Source organism: Podarcis erhardii (genome assembly GCF_964252035.2).
Source record: "Podarcis erhardii genome assembly, chromosome: 7".
Classification (NCBI taxonomy): Eukaryota; Metazoa; Chordata; class Lepidosauria; order Squamata; family Lacertidae; genus Podarcis; species Podarcis erhardii.
Window position 1 is genome coordinate 30,678,092 of NC_138511.1, and position 18,683 is coordinate 30,696,774.

At 46.8% G+C, this 18,683-nt stretch overlaps 1 protein-coding gene across 1 annotated transcript in view; it reads left to right on the forward strand.

The window, feature by feature from the left end:
- SLC7A10 (solute carrier family 7 member 10) overlaps positions 1-18,683 on the forward strand; it is a 47,945-nt gene continuing 29,262 nt past the window's right edge. Inside the window, 1 exon segment of the mRNA XM_081871066.1 lies at positions 1-269. Within this exon segment, the coding sequence (XP_081727192.1) occupies positions 26-269 (244 nt within the window). The 5' untranslated portion in view covers positions 1-25.

Here is an 18,683-nt window from a genome sequence, read left to right on the forward strand (position 1 = left end):
CGGCGGCGGCGGGGGAGGCGAGGCGATGGCCGGGGAGAACCAGCAGCGGAGCCTCCGCAAGAGCATCGCGGCGCAGCAGCAGCAGCCGGCCCCTCCCGCCCGGCAGGAGCAGCCGCAGCCCCCCGGGAAGACCCCCCAGCAGGGCGGCGGCGGAGGGAGCGGCAGCCGGGCGGAGGGCGCCGCCCCCCCGAGCAGCCCCGCCGGCGCCGCCGAGAAGGTCGCGCTCAAGAAGGAGATCGGGCTGGTCAGCGCCTGTGCCATCATCATAGGTCAGAGTTGGGGGGGGGGAGAGAGAGAGGGAGGGAGGGAGGGGGTCGCCTCCCGGGGAAGGGGGCGTCGGGCAGAAACTCCGAGGAAAGTCTGTGCGGGAGGGACGGGGGCTCCTCAAGACTCTGCCCCCCACCTTGAGATCTATCTTGGCTCAAAAAGTGGGGGTTTGGCTGGGGGGGGGGAGTCGGAGGATCGCGCCCTGCAAAGCAGGGATCGGGTGCTCTCCTGCCCTTGGCTTTCTCCTGCGTTGTGGGGTGGGAATGGGGACCGGATCCGAGCTTCCTGGAGTAACGTCGGTGGCAGTGCCACGCTTCCGCAGATCCCGGGCACCTGCTTCGCGGCAAACGCCGGTGGCACCTGTAGCCTACCAGGTTGTTGGTGGGCATGTGTGAATCGTCTCTTTGCCGTCCGTATGGATTGTGGTTTTTGTCCGGCTTAGCTTCCCAAAAGCTCGGGGGGGGGGATCCTCGTTGCTGTTTCTGTGCCGCCCCCCATGCTGTCCTCACATCAGCCCTTTCTGGATGGTTTGAAAGGGAGGGAGAAGACTTCAGGCTGAGTTTGGAAGAGTGAGCTTCTTTGTGATTTGAGCCCGTGTCTCCTTGGCTTTAGTAAGTCTGACACTCTAACTATTATGCCACACTGCCTCTTTGAAGATCCGGTTCTGAAAGTGTCCAAGTGTCCAAGTGCATTGTCCTGTGCACTTTTATCACCTGTGAGCAAGTGTGCCCTACTAATGTGCATCACTGGTCCACCTGCATTAAGAAGAAATCCCCCATCCCATCCCAAAAGCAAACGCCACATTCAGTATATATTGCCCTCCCCCCCCCCCGCAAGCCCAGGACCACAGCAGGGAAGAAAAGGGTTAAATCCTCCTTCTATGTATGCCCTGATCCTATTAATTACCACACGCCTCCAGCTATTTGCTTTTTTAAATATAAAAATAATCCTGAATTTTTGCATTTTCTTTAACCTGTGGTTTGGTCCTGAGGGATGCTGGCCGTTGTGGGAACTTTGGTGTCCCAGAGGAAGGAAAATCCAACTGCTTTTGTTGAGATGCCTCCCTCTACCACATCCAAAAGATAGGACAGGACTTCAAGAAATACACCAGGATCCCAAACTGGCGTCTCTTCTAATATATGCATCAAAACAGATTTAAAAACAAAACACCACAGCTTATAATTTTAAATCTATTCAAATCTCACAATTTTAATATAATTCAATACTACTGGAGAAGTGGGTGGGGGTGCTAACTTGGATAAAATAGGGGGGGCAGGTAAGTGTCCGAATGACCTGCCCCACATAATCGATCACAAGATGCAGCACACATAAACCCCATTTGAATGACAATGCCTATCAACTTTGGGGGACACCTGGCCCCCTCAAATATTATATTGTGGGAAGCAGAAGGGACCTCGTCTCCTAGGAGCTGGCTCCTTTGCAAGTGGGGGCTTTTGAGGAATGGGATGAGGAAGAGAGAGGTCCATCCCCCCTCTTTCCTCCCTGGCCCCCCTCAATTCTTCATCCACTAGGTGCTGGGATCCAGGAGAGACCCAGTCCAAAGGGCTCTGAGGGCACCACGCCAGGCTCTCTGGTGAGTCTTCTCAGCCAGCTGCAAGCTCAGGTCCAAAGCCAAACATCAGACATCGGAAGCAGCTTTGTCTCAAGTCAGATTCCAGTACAGATTTCCCCCCCTCATGAATATTATTTTTATTTTTATTTTAACAAAGTAATAATAATAAAAAATAAAAATGTGCCTCCCCACCCCCGAGACTGTTCCATTGCAACTATCTAGCCTCCCAAAATTTCAACACCTCTTGCCAGGCCTCCCCAAACTCGGCCCTCCAGATGTTTTTGGGACTACAACTCCCATCATCCCTAGCTACCAGGACCAGTGGTCAGGGATGATGGGAATTGTAGTCCCAAAACATCTGGAGGGCCAAGTTTGGGGATGCCTGCCTCTTGCGATGGTTTGACCCCCTTCTGTTTTAACAAGATTCCAGCACAGTATTGTCCACTCTGACTGGCAGTGACTTTCCGGGGTCTCAGTCATGGGCTTTTCTCTTTCCCATCACTGGCCAGGGACCTTCTTCCTGCTGAGCAAAGGATAAAAGGGTCTGGAAACCAAGCCTTATGAGCGACAGTTGAAGATGTGGGATAGATTTAGCCTGGAAAAGAAGAGGCAGAGAGGTTGGCATGATAGCTGTCTTCAAATATCCAAAGGGCTGTCACATGGAAGATGCAGCAAGCTTGTTCTCTGCTGCTCCAGAGGGGAGGACCATGAATGGATTCAAACGATGAGAAAGGAGATCGCAACAAAACCTTAAGGAGAACTTTCTGATAGTAAAAGCTGTTTAACAGTGGAACGGACTCCTTCGTTGTAGGTTTTTGAATAGAGTTCTGGTGGCCATCAGTCAGGGATGCAGAAGTTGTGATTCCTGAATTTCAGGCCATTGGACTAGATGATCCTCAGGGTCCCTTCCATCTCTACAATGCTATGATTCCATAATTCAACCATTGAGCTTGGTCCTTCCCACCTGTGGCCAAAGACTGGACGGGGATCAGTCTGCGTGGGTTTGTTTTCAACCCAGGAGCAGCTGCATCCAAGATGAAACAAGATGAAACTGGGTTTGGGCCCAGAGAGTGGAGAAGGGAGCAAGCCCCCCACCCTCTGATCCCAAACTCCTTGCAATGGCCTCCTTGCAATGGTCTCCTGAACTTGCAACAAGGACAGAGAAGAGTCGTGCATTAGGACTGGGGAGACCCATGCTCAGAGCCCTGCTAAGCCACAAAGCTCACTGGGTGACATTGAGGGCCAGTCACTCTCTCTCAGCCCAAGCTGCCTCATAGGGCTCTTTCTGAGGAAGGGGGGGGGGGATAGGAAGCTGCCTTACACTGAGTCAAGACCGTTGGTCCATCTAGTGCAGTATTGTCTACACTGGCTGGCAGCAGCTCTTTGGCGTTTTGGGCAAAGAGTCTTCCCAGGCGTCCCTGGATATATGCCCCAACCATATAGACTTGCATGCAGGACCATTGCTCTGGCTCCAGTACACTCCCACCGCTGCTGCATGAAGCTGAAGGCCCATGGGTGCTAGCCACAATCCATAGACAATCTGTAATTTCTTGAGGAATACTCCTGATGGATTTGTTTCCCCTCAAACCAGCTTCTGTCCAATTTGAAAACACACACTGTGGTTAAGCTGAGGTGCGCACAGTTTGGACAGTTGTTGAGCATGTGCGGATGATGGCTTCCTTGAATAGGAGTTTGTGGGGGTTGTTGCAGGCATAGGGAAAGGAGTCAGGTAATGTGCATCGAAGGAAAATTCTCTGGTGCGCAAAGGAGACTTGAAGTGCAGGGCAGGGGGAGGGAAAAGGACTTTGCTGTGTTTTAAGCTGCCAGGGTGGGTATAGCTTAACTGCTGGTTTGGAAAGGAATTTGCAAAGTGATGGGTGATACTAGATTAAGGTGGGCCTACCGTTCCTGCTCGGTCAGAGCCTAAGGCGGGGGGAAGTAGAATTTAAACCAAATGTGTCCTCTAAAAGTTCAGGAGACCAAAGGAGTCTTTGCTGTGTGCTGGAAGCCTATCAGTGCTGTGGCCTCTTGTGCCTCCAAGGCAAGGGAGCTGCACAACTGGGGTGCTGCCACTGAAAAGGCCCTGCTCCAGAGTATATGGAAATTTCATGCAAGTTGGCCCATTTTGCTCTCTGTTGTGGCAATACCTTCCCGCTCTTTGAGGATGCATATGTTCTGTGGGTGTGTTCTGAATTGAACCCTCATAGGGCTTGTGTCAGCAGCAAAAGCTCTGTTTTCTGATACATCGAAAGCAGACATTGCATGGTTTGTGGGGAAACTCATGTTTTCTGCAGACCATAGTTTTTCCAGATCATATGTGGCACGGTATGGTTCACCACACACTGGGAAGGAAAGATGTCAGAGAGTGTAAGGGAGAGTTGTGTAAACACAATGTTCATTCACATGCCACAAAACATCTGGAGTAAGCTGGTGTCTCCCTCTGTGCTGTGAGAAGTTCCAGTGTCTCATTTCTCAGATTATCCACTGGTGATGATATACCATACTCTTAAAAGCAGAAGAGACCCAGGAATAGTCCAGACCTTGGTCATTTGGGAACCCTACCTGTAACATGCAGACCCAGGAGAGTGTGATCTGGGTCATGTGATTGCTTCACATGGGTTGACAACTGAATTGTCGACTGTTGTGGACTGCATAGGCTGAGCTGTGGCTGGATGTGGTTCAGGGTATGCCGAGTCTCCGAGTCTTTAGTATATCCTCTCATCCTTAAAACGTCCTTTTTCTTAAAACGTCCTTTTTTGCTCCCATTAGGACCAAAAGCTTTTAAGCAGCAGCTTAGGGAAAGCAGGGCTTCTGCATCATCCGAGGGAGGGAAATTAACAACAGGACTGTGGCCTATCAGGAATAGTAATCATCACCATCACTGCCATCTCTTTGAGTGACAGGAGCTTCCCAGGGTTTCTAGCAGAGGTAGGGATGGGGCAGAGATTTTGATTCAGTTTGCTTTGAATAGCATATCTAGGAAACCCACATGAGAACCAAAACACAGTCAGACTGTGAAAATAAATTAGAAAGATGCAGTCTAAGAGGGGGTGTTGCTTGCAAAAATGGGTACGTCAGTCAAAACTGCAGACCAGAATGTGTCTGTGCTGAGAAGTTTGAACTGAAATGCAGGGGGAGAGTCTTTCCTATCTCTTGCTACCTGACACCACCACCACCCCCTATAAGGGCAGGGGAGGAGGTAATGGCAGAAGCCAGGGATTGAACCCGGGACTTTTCACTGATGAAGTATGTGCCCCACCAAGGAGCTAGCGCTGCTGCCTTGAAAGACACCCTCGCGAAAACCTTCCTGACTAGCAGCTCACCTCTGAGGTCCCAAAATGAGCCACACAGAAAGGAAAAGAACAAGGAGCTCTAATTAAGAGTTTCCTGGCAAGGGGAAAGGGGGAAAACAAACCAACATACATCACCATTTTCCTAATTGAGTCCCCGGAGGACACAGAAAACCATTTTTCTTGTCCATCCATGTGCCTTCCTGCCACAGCTGATCTTCGTCCAACATCAAAGACCCTCATCCTGGGTACAAAACCAAGGGGAGGGAGGGCGAAAGGAGTAGCCACCAACATATTCAGGGGAAGAATGAAGTGGTTTCTGATGGCAAGGAACAGGTTGACCTGCCCATGTCACTTTCCTCTTCCTCTTTGTGGGACACAATGGCATTCAGTCCTGGGAATATTAATTATGACCCCCTTTTTTGTTGTTCATACAAACTATAGTTAACACCACTGTGTCAGGGTATGGAGATATTTTGCATGGGGGAAACCGAGGGCAACCCAAGGTGATGTGTGGAGATGTGTGTGATATTAGTATTATGATTAATAAAGATGGCTGCCTGCCACAGATGCTTTTGTTTTTCATTCCTGGATTGCAGGGGGTTGGACTAGATGACCCTCGAGGTCCCTTCCAACACTACAATGCTTTGATTCGAATAACAATATTATTATCAGGCACGTCAGAAAAGAGGGAGGGCAATCCGATGAACCCTGCTTCCTAGCTTACTATTTAATGGAGGCAACTGAAGGAATAAATAAGAGCACAATTTGTTACCTTTCTGTCGCAGGGAAGCCAGGCATCTTTTCTGACAGAGGTGTTTTTTCTTGAGAGCTCGACAGAGCATAGTGGTTACAAGCATAAGCTGTGTAGCCCAGCAAGGCTCTGAGCTAAATTGTGCCTCAAATATGGACTTAGGAGGTGACTCAGTGCATGCCAGAATCTCTCAGTTTCACCTCCCTCTCCAGAAACACAGCAAAATGGGAATACAGTAATAATACTGACATACCCACCCCTTCATTTTAAGACTGTTTCCTTTTTTTTTTTTTTCAAAAAAGGGAACCAATGAGATATGGATTTTTGCATTTTTAAAAAAGTTTGTTCATAAAAGAAAACATCGACAACAAACAGTGTAACGATCTAGATGACTTTCAAGAGCATTTTTGTAGGACAGCTTACAGCTGTGTGAACTTGCCATCACTTGTGCAGTGCAGTGAAAATCTAGCTCAGATCGACTCGGTTCATATATCACACTAAACCATAGTTTGCTCTAACCGTAGTTTAGAACCCAAGCAAGCCATGACTTGAGAGTTTCTTGTCTCCTTTGATTCCCCATCCGCTCAGCAATTTCGTTCCTCTGACACAGGCAAGCCTCTTGGAGGGGAAACAACCACCATAATTTTGGTTTGCCAATTTGCACATCTAATGAAGCTGAGTGTTGGGGAGATTCGGTTGCTGGAAATCACAGGAGGGGAGAGGCCGTTTGTGCTCGAATCTCGCTTGCTGGTTTCCCACTGCGAGAACAGGAGACTGGCCATGAGCACAACCCAGTGGGCTCTTCTTCTGTTTTTATGACATTAAGCTAAACCATCATTATCACAAACCATGGTTTAAAGACACACACACTCCCGCCAAGCCTAGTTAGTGATGCTGGTCTGCTGGCACACCGCAATTTGCCTGTACGCGACAGAGCATGAGTTCTTTTCGCTTTTTCTGTGGATGTTCATAGGGATTGTGAGAGCAGTCCCTACTTCCAACCAAGCATGAGCCAAACCCTGTGGTATGTACATGGGGCTCTCTCCAAGTGACTGGCTTCCCCCGCTTTTCAGAATTCTTTGTCGTACAGGCCCCTGCGCTCCTCTCCCCCCTGCTCTGTACGGATCGGGTTCCACTTTGCAATTTTATTGATGGCTGGGGCTGATGGGACAGCACTAGATTGGCAGATGTTGGCCATAGCTTGCTTTCCCCTGCTTTTGATTCCATACTTGATTCCATATTCAAAGTTGTTTTGCTTTGTGTACAGCAACCTCTTAACATGTCTTCCACATCCAACATCCATGACTTTTAATGGAGACGAAGCTGTTTTGAAGTCCCTTTTCTTGTGTGGTGAAAGCGTCTCTATATTTTTCTTTCTTGGGGGTAGAGCATGAAACGTAGGAAGATGCCTTACACTAAATCAGACCATTGGTCCATCTAGCTGTATTGTTTTTAACACTCAATTGGGAGCCGCCCAGAGTGGCTGGGGAAACTCAGCCAGATGGGTGGGGTATAAATTATTATTATTATTATTATTATTATTATTATTATTATTATTATTATTACACTGACTGTCAGCAATGGCTCTCCAGGGTCTCAGCAGGGAACTGTCTCCCAGCCCCGCCTGGTGATACTGCTATTGGGAATTGAATTTAGGTGAATAGCAGGTGCTCTGTCACTGAGTGACAGCCATTCCAACAAACGTCCATAGCCATGTTTGTGTGTTGTGCTTAAATAGTACAAGAATATTAAACACGTGATGAAAAGATTACAGTACGTCCTAATGTTTTGTCTATAGAATCCAATAATGAAAATACGCATCAATATTGAATGGACAACTAATCAATGAGCTGACCTTTTCACTGGTCAGTTCTGACCTTTTATAAGTGACGCCTTCGGGATAACTTGGTTGCTTTGCATTCTGCTCATTTATTACTTTTATTTATTCATTGCATATACAGTGGTACCTCAGGTTAAGTACTTAATTCGTTCCAGAGGTCCGTACTTAACCTGAAACTGTTCTTAACCTGAAGCACCACTTTAGCTAATGGGGCCTCCCGCTGTCGCTGTGCCACTGGAGCACGATTTCTGTTCTCATCCTGAAGCAAAGTTCTTAACCTGAAGCACTATTTCTGGGTTAGCGGAGTCTGTAACCTGAAGCGTATGTAACCTGAAGCGTATGTAACCCGAGGTACCACTGTATGCACCACATTTTTCCCCAAGGAATGTATGGTTATCCCCTTCCTCCTTTAATCCCCAAAACAACCCCGCGAGGTAGATTAGGCTTGTAAATTATTCATAGCATGATAGCTCTGAGAAACTGGAAAGAAATTTGCTGCTCTTGTTGAGAGGATAAGACCACAATTTATTTATTTATTTACATGCCATTACTTTTACTTAATAATTGCTTTTATAATCCACCAAGGAGCTCAAAGTGGCCCCTCTCCATAGTACATGCCAGTAACCCTGTGCAGTAGGTTAGGCTGAGAAAGAATGACTAGCCAAAGGGCACTTGTGGGGAGATTTGAACCCTAGTCTTCACCTGGTCCTTGCCCAATGCTCTAACCACTATACTGCATTGCCTTTCAAGTTCAAACACCAGCTTGATCCCTGCAACTCCTTTTCAAGTTGGGGCTGGGCAGAAAACACAAATACAACCTAGCGTGCTCCCTGCCTCGAGCACTGAGACATCGGGTCAAAGTCAGTATACACATTCAGGACCATGTTCTGTGCTTCAATCTCACGTGCCCATTCAGGATTCAGGAAAGGAGTAAGAGGCAACACAGGGCAATATTCTCCTTTATAGATGCTGAAATGAAAGGGAGTGCATACACTTGGGGCCCCGTTCTAACGCTGAATGCAAATGTGGTGTGGTGGTTAGAGTGTTGAACCCAGGAGACCAGGGTTCAAATCTCTCCACAGTTGTGAAGACCTTGGTGTGACCTCAGGGGCCAGTCACTGCCTCTCAGCCTAACCTAACCTACCTGGCAGGGTTATTGTGGAGATTAAATGAGGAGGAGGACAATATACGCCATCATGAACACCTTGGAGGAAATGGAAGGATTTAAATGCAACAGATAAATAAATAAATTGCCATGGTTAGGAAAGATGGGAAAATATAATATATTTGCTGCAGTCGGACCACACCCTAGTTTTAACACAGGTGGACATGAGTCTGAGGCTCATGTCCACCTGCCTGCCTCCTCCCCTTATCCAAACAGGCAAACTATGGTTTGCACTTGCCTGTCTCGCAACCATGGTTTGTTGTTACGTCTGAATGAAGCCGGTGTGGCCTTTGCCTTGAAGACTAACAAATTAGCATGAAAAGGACCAGTTTGATACTCACACCCTCTGGTCCTAGTTTGTGGTCCTAGTTTAAAGGCATGCAGCAGCCTTAGCAAACCATTGTTTGCTGTGCTCGGATGCTAACTGCGAATGTTTCTCATTCCAACCCCTTACATGTGATGCAAGGGAGAAGCAATGAAGGGAGGGAACGGCAAATCTGAAAGAGTCATAGAATCATAGAACTGTAGAGTTGGAAGGGACCCCGAGGGTCATCTAGTCCAACCCCCCGCAAAGCAGGAATCCTGCCCGTAGCTGTTCCTGAGTGGGACATGACCTCTATGCAAAGTTGCCCATGCATGGTTTGCTATTATATCTGAAGGTCGCTTCAATCTCCTTGCATGTATGTACATGCGCGCCAGATATAAGATGTAAACAACAAAACAAGTCAAGCAGACAAAAACTGGTGCAAAGGCTGCTTTGCTTGTGCTAGGAAATTAAGAGGTGAAGGCTAGCCCTTTAGATCACGATTTTATGTTACAAATGTTCACAATTTCTAAACCTTGAGATTTGGGACCAAACTTTTCTGGGTGCAATGTGCAATCTGAGCTGCTAAACTGTTGTTACCCATCATGGCTGCCCTTGCAAGTGTTATTTTCTGGCCTCCTCTCCTCTGGAATACAAATTGTCACCACATAGATACTGCAACATCCATGGGTGTTTTCAGGAATTGAGGGCTTATCGGGTCCATGTGCTTGGTTACAATATAATAGTTGTACATTGTTTGCTCCTGCAAATTTCCTAGGGTGAAATCCATATACGCCAGAAGTTCAAGACAAGGCCAGATTATTGCATAAGGCTCACTGCTGGCTGAGGAAGGAGGCAGGGCTGTGTGTTTCCTGGGAGCACAGAAAACTTGTTGAATGCGGTTTTAGCTGCAGAATTGCATTTCTTAAAAACTCCAGGTTTCCCTTGAAGCAGTGCGGAAGCCCTCACTGGCTGCATTCACAGGTAACAGGAAGCCAGACTTTCCGGCAAATTGTGATTTCTTGTAAAGAAGCAGCAAGCTAGCCCCTGCTGCCAGATGGCGCCTGCTTTGCTCTTCCTTTGGCGCGAGTGGGATAGACCAACCATTGTGCCTTGGCTTCCCATTGAATCAAACCCAGGGACTGTGGTTTGTTTCTTCCTCACAGGCCACAATTGCTGGCCAACCTTGAGTAAATGTTTGTTGCCAGCTGACGGAATGTGGCTTGCAAGGGAGCAACAACCTTGATCCCTGGTTTCGACATAGTAGGATGTTCCTCCTCACTCTTAACCTGGCAAAGCAGGGCACTTATACCAAGTGTCCTGGGTGGAAATCAATCCAGCAAATGTGGCTGTTGTTTCTGTTCATTTGCAAACAATACATTTCAGAGTGCGTTTCTTTCCTATTTGCATTGTGTTTCCTTTGTAATAAGAGGCATGGGGTAGACACATTTAATGATGATGCAGCTAACATCATATATGTAATAAACTGCGTCAGTTACATAATTTTGCCACAGCAGACAGCGAGTAACACATTTTTTTGTGTGGAAGGCAAACTGTGTCAGAATGGAAGCAGTGCTGCCTGCAGTGAATAGGCAGTGAGGTAGAAAATGCCTTCTCCTTTCCTTCATCTGGAGGTATCACAACTGGAGGTGTCTTGTAATATTTGATTTACTGATATACTAGCAAGGCAGAGCACTCCAGAAACTAATTTCCCTGCAGCAAGCAACAAAATCAATGACCCTGAACAGGATTCTAAGGAAGCAACTGGGCATTTGTGGATCTCCTTTCCATCTAAACTCAGAGCTCAAATCTTCCAGCTCTCTGACTCAATTTTGGACCTCACACCAAACCTTGATTAAGGAAGGTTTAGCTGTCGTTTAGTGTGCAGTCTTCATTGACAGGTAACAGTTTGCTTTGGCCATGAAACCAGAATTGAAAACCATTGCATGAAGAAGGTTTAGACCTTGTGGTTTGCGCTAGCCACTTGTCGGCATGATGCTTAAATTGACAAACCACAGTTACAACCATTTCTCTGCACCTGAAGATGGGAATGCCGGACAGATGAAAACTGAAAGCAGACAAGGGGCTCGAAACCATGGTTTGCCTCCGTTTGGAAACTCAAGCCATGGTTTGGGTTCTAAACTGTGGCTAGTACAAACCATTGTTTGATATGATGTCTGAAATGAGCCACTGAACGGCATGAAAAATTAGGGTGGAAACACACATAAATTATACAGGATTCAGCTTTCCTTCTTGCAGAATCCTTGTTATGATGCTCATGGGAATTCAGGAAACGAGAGTAGGAAGTAAGAAGCTTCTTAATGAATGCTGTGATTTCATTGCATGAAATGTATTGGGATCAGAACAGGTAGCTGCCAAATTTAAAAGAGTGGGCACGATCAAGATAAAGTTAAGAACTGCTGGTTTATTTCATTTCTATCCTGCCTTTTCTTTAGAGAACTCAGTGCGTTTTTGAGACAAGTCTGCTATCCAGGCCATAGCCAGGCTCATACTGGCTGAGCTTGGCTGTCTCATGCTTTCAGTGGACAGACTCTGGGATCACCTCCATTATCTTTTGGGCCTCATTCATTTCAATGGGGGATGAAACCCCTGCTTAAAGCTTTTCCACTGACATCAATGGGAGTTACAAGTGCTTTGCTTTGGCTGGATCATGCCCAGCAAATTTTAAAAGGGGAATGAAACTGTGAGATGCCACTAGTTTCAATATGCTTTCTATAATTAAATATGTGCATTCGCAGTTGGGGCAGCTTTGCCAAGAGCTCGCAAGTTCCAAGAGGTTTCAGTGCTGCGCTTTGCTGCGAAAGGAACTCGCTACCTTAGCAACACATTAATATTGCACAGGAAAATACTGCAAAAGGTTCAAAAATGCGGGGAACCCTGTGGGGAGAGATCAGCTTTGCTGTTGAGTCTGCACAGCTATTAGCCTGAAAGATTTCTTCCTTACTCTTACATAAAAGCCGCCACCATGTTTTGGAACAGGACTGCATACCCTCCAATATCTCTCCAATGAAAATAGGGACACCCTATTCCATGGGTAGGCAAACTAAGGCCCGGGGGTCAGATCTGGCCCAGTCACCTTCTAAATCTGGCCCACAGACGGTCCAGGAATCAGCGTGTTTTTACATGAGTGGAATGTGTCCTTTTACAGTGGTACCTCGGGTTAAGTACTTAATTCGTTCCGGAGGTCCGTTCTTAACCTGAAACTGTTCTTAACCTGAAGCACCACTTTAGCTAACGGGGCCTCCTGCTGCTGCCACGCCGCTGAAGCACAATTTCTGTTCTTATCCTGAAGCAAAGTTCTAAACTGAAGCACTATTTCTGGGTTAGTGGAGTCTGTAACCTGAAGCGTATGTAACCTGAAGCATATGTAACCCGAGGTACCACTGTATTTAAAATGCATCTCTGGGTTATTGGTGGGACCTGCCTGGTGTTTTTACATGAGTAGAATGTGTGCTTTTATTTAAAATGCATCTCTGGGTTATTTGTGTGGCATAGGAATTCGTTCACCCCCCCCCAATATGGTCCGGCCCCCCACAAAGTCTGAGGGACAGTGGAGCGGCCCCCTGCAGAGAAAGTTTGCTGACTCCTGTGGCCTATTTCATAATACTAATACTTATAATAAATAATTTTATTATTTTTACCCGACCCATCTGAATGGGTTGCCAGCCTATATAAAAACATTAAACATTTAAAAAAACTCCCCTATACATGACTGCTTTCAGATGTCTTCTAAAGGTTCTAGTGTATAGTTACCTATCTCCTTGGCTTGGGGGGGGCGGCGGGCGTATACCGTATTTTTCGCTCTATAACACGCACCTGACCATAACACGCACGTAGTTTTTAGAGGAGGAAAATCCGTAGGCATGCCACCCGTAGGCATTCCCTCCATAACACACACAGACATTTCCCCTTACTTTCTAGGAGGAAAAAAGTGAGTGTTATGGTGCAAAAAATACGGTAACTCCATACCCTCCAACATTTCTCTGATGAAAATAGGGACATTCTAAGGAAAAGGGGGACATTCTGGGATCAAATCAGAAACCAGGATGACTTTGTAAATCTGGGACTGTCCGTGGAAAATAGGGACAATTGGGGGTTGTATCATGATAGACATCTTTTTGTACACAGCTTTGACCAATGTATACCTTTTTGCAAGCAATTTCCTCTGCTACAATACACCATAATGAGTTTTAACATTCATCAGGCAGAGAAAGAACCTTTTGCAGTGCTGAGTGAGTGGCTAAGAATGTAGGAACAACAATAAGAAGAGCCCACTGGTCAATCAGATCAATGGCCCATCTGGTCCAGCATCCTGTTCTCACAGTGGCCCAACCATATGCCTCTTCTGGGAAGACAGCAAGCAGGATTCTAGCACAAAAGCCCTCTTTTCTTCTGGGGTTTCCAGCAAGGGGTATACAGAAGCATTTCTGCCTTCTTCTGTGAACCATTGTGGCTAGTAGCCATCAATAAACCTCTTGGATGTGATGGTTGGCCTGAGAGTCGGGGTGAAGAGGGCTGCCCCTCATTTCATTTGTGAAGTCTTCGGGGTCAGCTCCAGCTTTCGGAGGGCCTTTGGGCAAGTCATTCTCCCTCAGTGAGTCCAGGGGACTCTTCTTGGCAGACACATGACACCAGATCTGGAGGGGGGGGCCTCTGCTGGTATTGTTTGTTTGTTTGTTTGTTTGAGCCCAGATTCCTTCTCCCGCTGCGCAGATTTGCTTTTGCCGATTGAGCTCCCTTGCATAACACCCCAGAGTGTGGCGAGGAGATTCTCCTCCGTCTGGCTGTGCGAGGCTTCGATTTCACCTAATGAAATGCAAGCCGCATCACCTCACACTGGCAAGACAGAAGGAGCAGGATGTCAGGAAGGGAAGAAAGGCAGAGGACTGGGAAAAAGTTTTGTCTGAAGGGAGGAAAAAATCAGAACAGACAAGCATGGAACGGAACACTGAATAGGATGTCCAGCTGCCAAAGACAGCCATAGTTCCTGGGCCTTGTTGAAATAAATGGGTACAACAAGGTCAGGCAGAAGGTAAATTATGCTCTGCTAGGAGACCACCTAGTGCAATAGTTCTCAAACTTTGGGGGGGCCCTGTCCTCCCCGTTCCACAAACTCCCTGGGCCACCTACCTCATATTTTAAAAAAAGCATTATTCACAAGAATGGTTTGCATGACCCAATAAGGAACATAAAGACACAATTAATTCAAAACAATAACGAATAATTGCACATTTGTTCCAAATCCATTTAAAACTCTTTAGTTTGAGTAATTCAACGAAACTGAGGAACTTGATCCAGCGATACCAGCTTTTTGAAGTCTGATGGTGATTTGCCACTCGGCTGCTCCCTGTGCCCCCAGGGGGTGGTGCCACTGATTTTGGGAGCCAGTGACCTAGTGCTTGCTGGGATTCTTGCAAGGAATTCTGGGACTCGCCTCGCTCAGGAAGGTGCATCTTCCCTTTGTAAGCAAAGCACAGACCACAGGTCACTTAAGGCAAGGGAGTTGTGCATCTTTTCACTGCTAAGAGATCCTCTGCTTGGCAAGCAGATCTAGTGGGTGCCTTTTCCGTACCACTGCTAAATTCTCTGCCACCTCATTTTCCTTCTCACAAGGGGCTCCTTCTTCATCTCTCCTCAGTTCCAATACAGTGGTACCTTGGGTTAAGTACTTAATTTGTTCCAGAGGTCCATTCTTAACCTGAAACTGTTCTTAACCTGAAGCACCACTTTAGCTAATGGGGCCTCCTGCTGCTGCCGTGCCACCGGAGCATGATTTCTGTTCTCATCCTGAAGCAAAGTTCTTAACCCAAGGTACTATTTCTGGGTTAGTGGAGTCTGTAACCTGAAGTGTATGTAACCTGAAGCGTATGTAACTCGAGGTACCACTGTACAGGCATTAGCTCTGAAAGAATGTTGACTCTTCTCCCCATTATAGGAGGGATTTGCTGATCTAGAGGCTCTGAACACAGGGGGCTTTTACTTTGATTGCTTTCCCCTCCTCTTCCAGGCTTGTCAAACTTTTTTTCTTTTCCTCATCTCTTGTAATTTCTTCTCCAGTTCACAGCAAACTTCTAACTCCTCCCGCAATTGCCAGTTTCTTTAATCCTTCCTTTTACTTGCATTTCCTCCCAGAACAGCTTCCCTGTTTTAGCGCGTTCCTTTCTATTCTCCTTTCACCATTTAAAAAAATATTAACCTTCTGCCTCTTTCTAACGTTGCACTGCAGTTCACCTGGCCCCCTCACCTTGGAGAAAGAGCTCCTCGCTCCCTGACTCTCAGCTTCCTTCCCTCAGCACACACAGCATTGGTCCAACCCAAAGGCAGTCAAAGGCTAGGTAGGTTGTGGCACTGAGGCTCACGGTAATGTGGTCAGTGGGCCCCTGTGCTCTCCATCAGCCCCCACCTGAAAGATACTGAGCCTGGAGTAGTTTTGTTCCTCTATCAGAGCCGTCTTAAGCATATTTGGAGCTGTGGTGCGAAGATCCCTTCGGGGCACACACACACACACACACACACACACACACACACACGGTTTCCCAGAAACCTTTTATGGGGGGGTGACCCCAAAGTTGTTGACCTTTTTTTTTTAGAGAGCTGACACCATGCTTACACATTGTCTCTAACAAGCCCTGGCTTAGAACAAATGAGAATAAAATGAAAAGGCAGAAGAAAATCCAATGAAGTCCTCAATTCCAAAGCAAGACTCATTCAAGACTCAGCAGTTCTTCTAATTCATCCTCATGATTCAAATCACCACATATCAAAAACTTAAAGCAATCACCAGTTTGTTGTTCTTTAAATAAATTAATAAAGACACAGACAATGAAGTTCCCGGCCAATTTGTGTTTTCAGCACAAAGTTGACATTTTCAAATATTGTGGGGGGTGGGGTGGGGTGGGTGTAAAGCAGTGACATATCCTGAACCCAAAAAGGACCCAATACTTGGGTCACAAAGGCTGCAGCCCTAACTGCACTTACCTGAGAGTAAGCCCTGCTGAATCTAATAGGACCTTACTTCTGAGAAGACAGTAGGACTGCAGCAAGAAACACAGTTGGGAATTAGGGCTTTCTCTTTTAAGTCTCAACCAGAGGAAAATGTAATATTGGAGATTAGGGAGAAAGGAATATGAATAGATTGGGGGGAGGGGGCTGATGAGAGACCAAAATCCACAGGTAGCAAGACAAGGCACACTTTCTGGGGAGAGAGGACAGCAGAGGGACCATAGTTGGGTGGTGCGTGTGTGTTTTTCAGAAAAACGTGGAATTGGAAGGGACCTGCAGGTCATCTAGCCCAACCCCCTGCAATGCTTTTTAGCTTGCATTGATCTCAAAAATCTTCAGTGCCTTTTTTTTTAGTTGGATAGGCAATTAACAGGCTTGTTTCACAAATAAGGGAGAAGGAAGGTTGCTGGCTTGGTTTGGTTTGCCTTTGTCCTAGTTTTTAGCATGTGCTTAGTACCGTAGTTTCAGGCTGTGAGCTGCCCTGATATCTATGGGTGGAGGGCAGTACTACTACTAGTAGTAGTAGTAGTAGTAATAATAATAATAATAATAATGGTGATGATATTTTTCGTAGGGCTTGGAGTGAGTGGGTGATGGCCAGCTGGCAGGCGCAGGGAAAGGGGAGGCCGATGGCAAAGCCGCACAGTTCCCCCCGCTCGCTGGGGCGCCCCTGAGAGGCCAGTGCCCTGGTGCAACGAACCACTAAGCCCTATGGAAAAGACGCCTCTGTCCTCTATATCTGGGGTTCCAGGTTCTTCAGTTCCGATACATTTCATTATAATCCTCAGCAGGGGCAACAAGTTGATCAGCCTGACCCATGAGGTGATGCCTTGTAGGATTGCGGAGGTGGGGGAGGGGAATACGCGGATTTCTCATACCCCCTTTCCAAGCTTTTGTTTTCAGAAAACTTCTACATAAAAATCACATCAGCAAAATCATTAAAGGCTCAGTTGTAGGGGTGTGTGTGTGTGTGTGTGTGTGTGTGTTTTAATAAAGAAAATGCATTTCTGCCCTGCAGCCAAATAACTTCTTTACAACTCAGTGGCAGTTTAAAGAATAACGTTTTTGTATTAAAAATAAATAAATCTTAAAACCAATTTTTAAAAATCTTTAAAGTTTGGTCATAACATAATGCGATTAGAAATTCCTACCCCAGTAAAATCCAGGAGGAATGCTGGAATTATAGCTCAAGCAAAAAAACAAAACAGAAAAAAAACGCAAGCAAAAAAAACCACCCTCTCTTCTCCCATGTTTTGCTCCTGCAAAGAACTTGTGTGAGGAATGTAAGAGTTGGAGTCAGAGAGAATCTGCTCCACTGTTTTGACCCAGTAAAACTATGTTCTGTTTTGCTGGACTTCCTTCAACCCATCCTACAGGCCAATTCCAGTCCTGGTGGGCTCCCCACTGCATCAGTGCTCCCCCCTCAGCTGTGGGATTACATAATATGCCACCATTCAACACTTTCCACCATGCCCCTCAGCACCCCAAAGTTTGGAAGACAGGAGATAGGAAGATGCCTTATACTGAGTCAGACTCTTGGTCTATCTAGATTAGTATTGTGTGCTCTGACTGGCAGCAGCCCCCGCCCCGCCCCCTGGGTTTCAGGCAGGGTGTCTCTCCCAGGTCTAGCTGGACATGCTGCTGGGGGTCGAACCTTTTGCATGCAAAGCATATGCTCCATCCACATTGACCCTGAAAAGACCAAATTCTCCTGTTTGGATTTCAGGGTGGCTCCTCCATTTGCTCATCGCCAGTCCTTGTTGCCGCCAAGAGGACATGGCATGTTACGTAAGGCACAGGGAATTATCCTTTCTCAATTAGACCCCTGGGCGCTGAACCGGGGCCTGCTTAGTTCAATGCTCGGTAGCAAAGCAAAGATGGGCTTATGTAAAGTTTGTTTTGTTTCGGCCACTCGGCCCTCAGAGTAAACCTGGGTGCCCTCATCAAATTTAATGAGCCTGGGGTTGAACTATGGGCACAATCCATTCCCAGCCCAAGGCTGCGGTCCTGGGCACACCGAAGCCAGTGGGATATCGTGCCCAACAAAGCAGGCCTCGGCCTCAGCTGAAGGAGGCCTCCTCTCTTGGAAGAGTGGCTTGGTTCAAGGTTGGTTTCTGGAGGCAGGTGAGAGACCCTTGAAATTGTCCCTCAACAAATTTGGACCACAGACTGAGCAGGCTCCCAGCTCGCCCTGGTCACCATCCTCCCCCATTTACAGTGAAATGTATTGTATTTCTGTTTAAATTAGAGCAATTACTTCTCCATTTACATCTATGCATGCAAATTAGACTAGATGTGTCCTCTTTCGTCCTCTAGTTTCGAATGGCTGCCCTTTGCTTTCCCATAAGGCATTGCCAGAAAAAGGACATCCATTCGAAACTAGAGGACGGACCCTTTCTTCGCTTGCGGCAGAGTTGGGTGCCTGTTTCCGTTACTGCCATTGTTTCAAAATGATCCCAACCTTAAG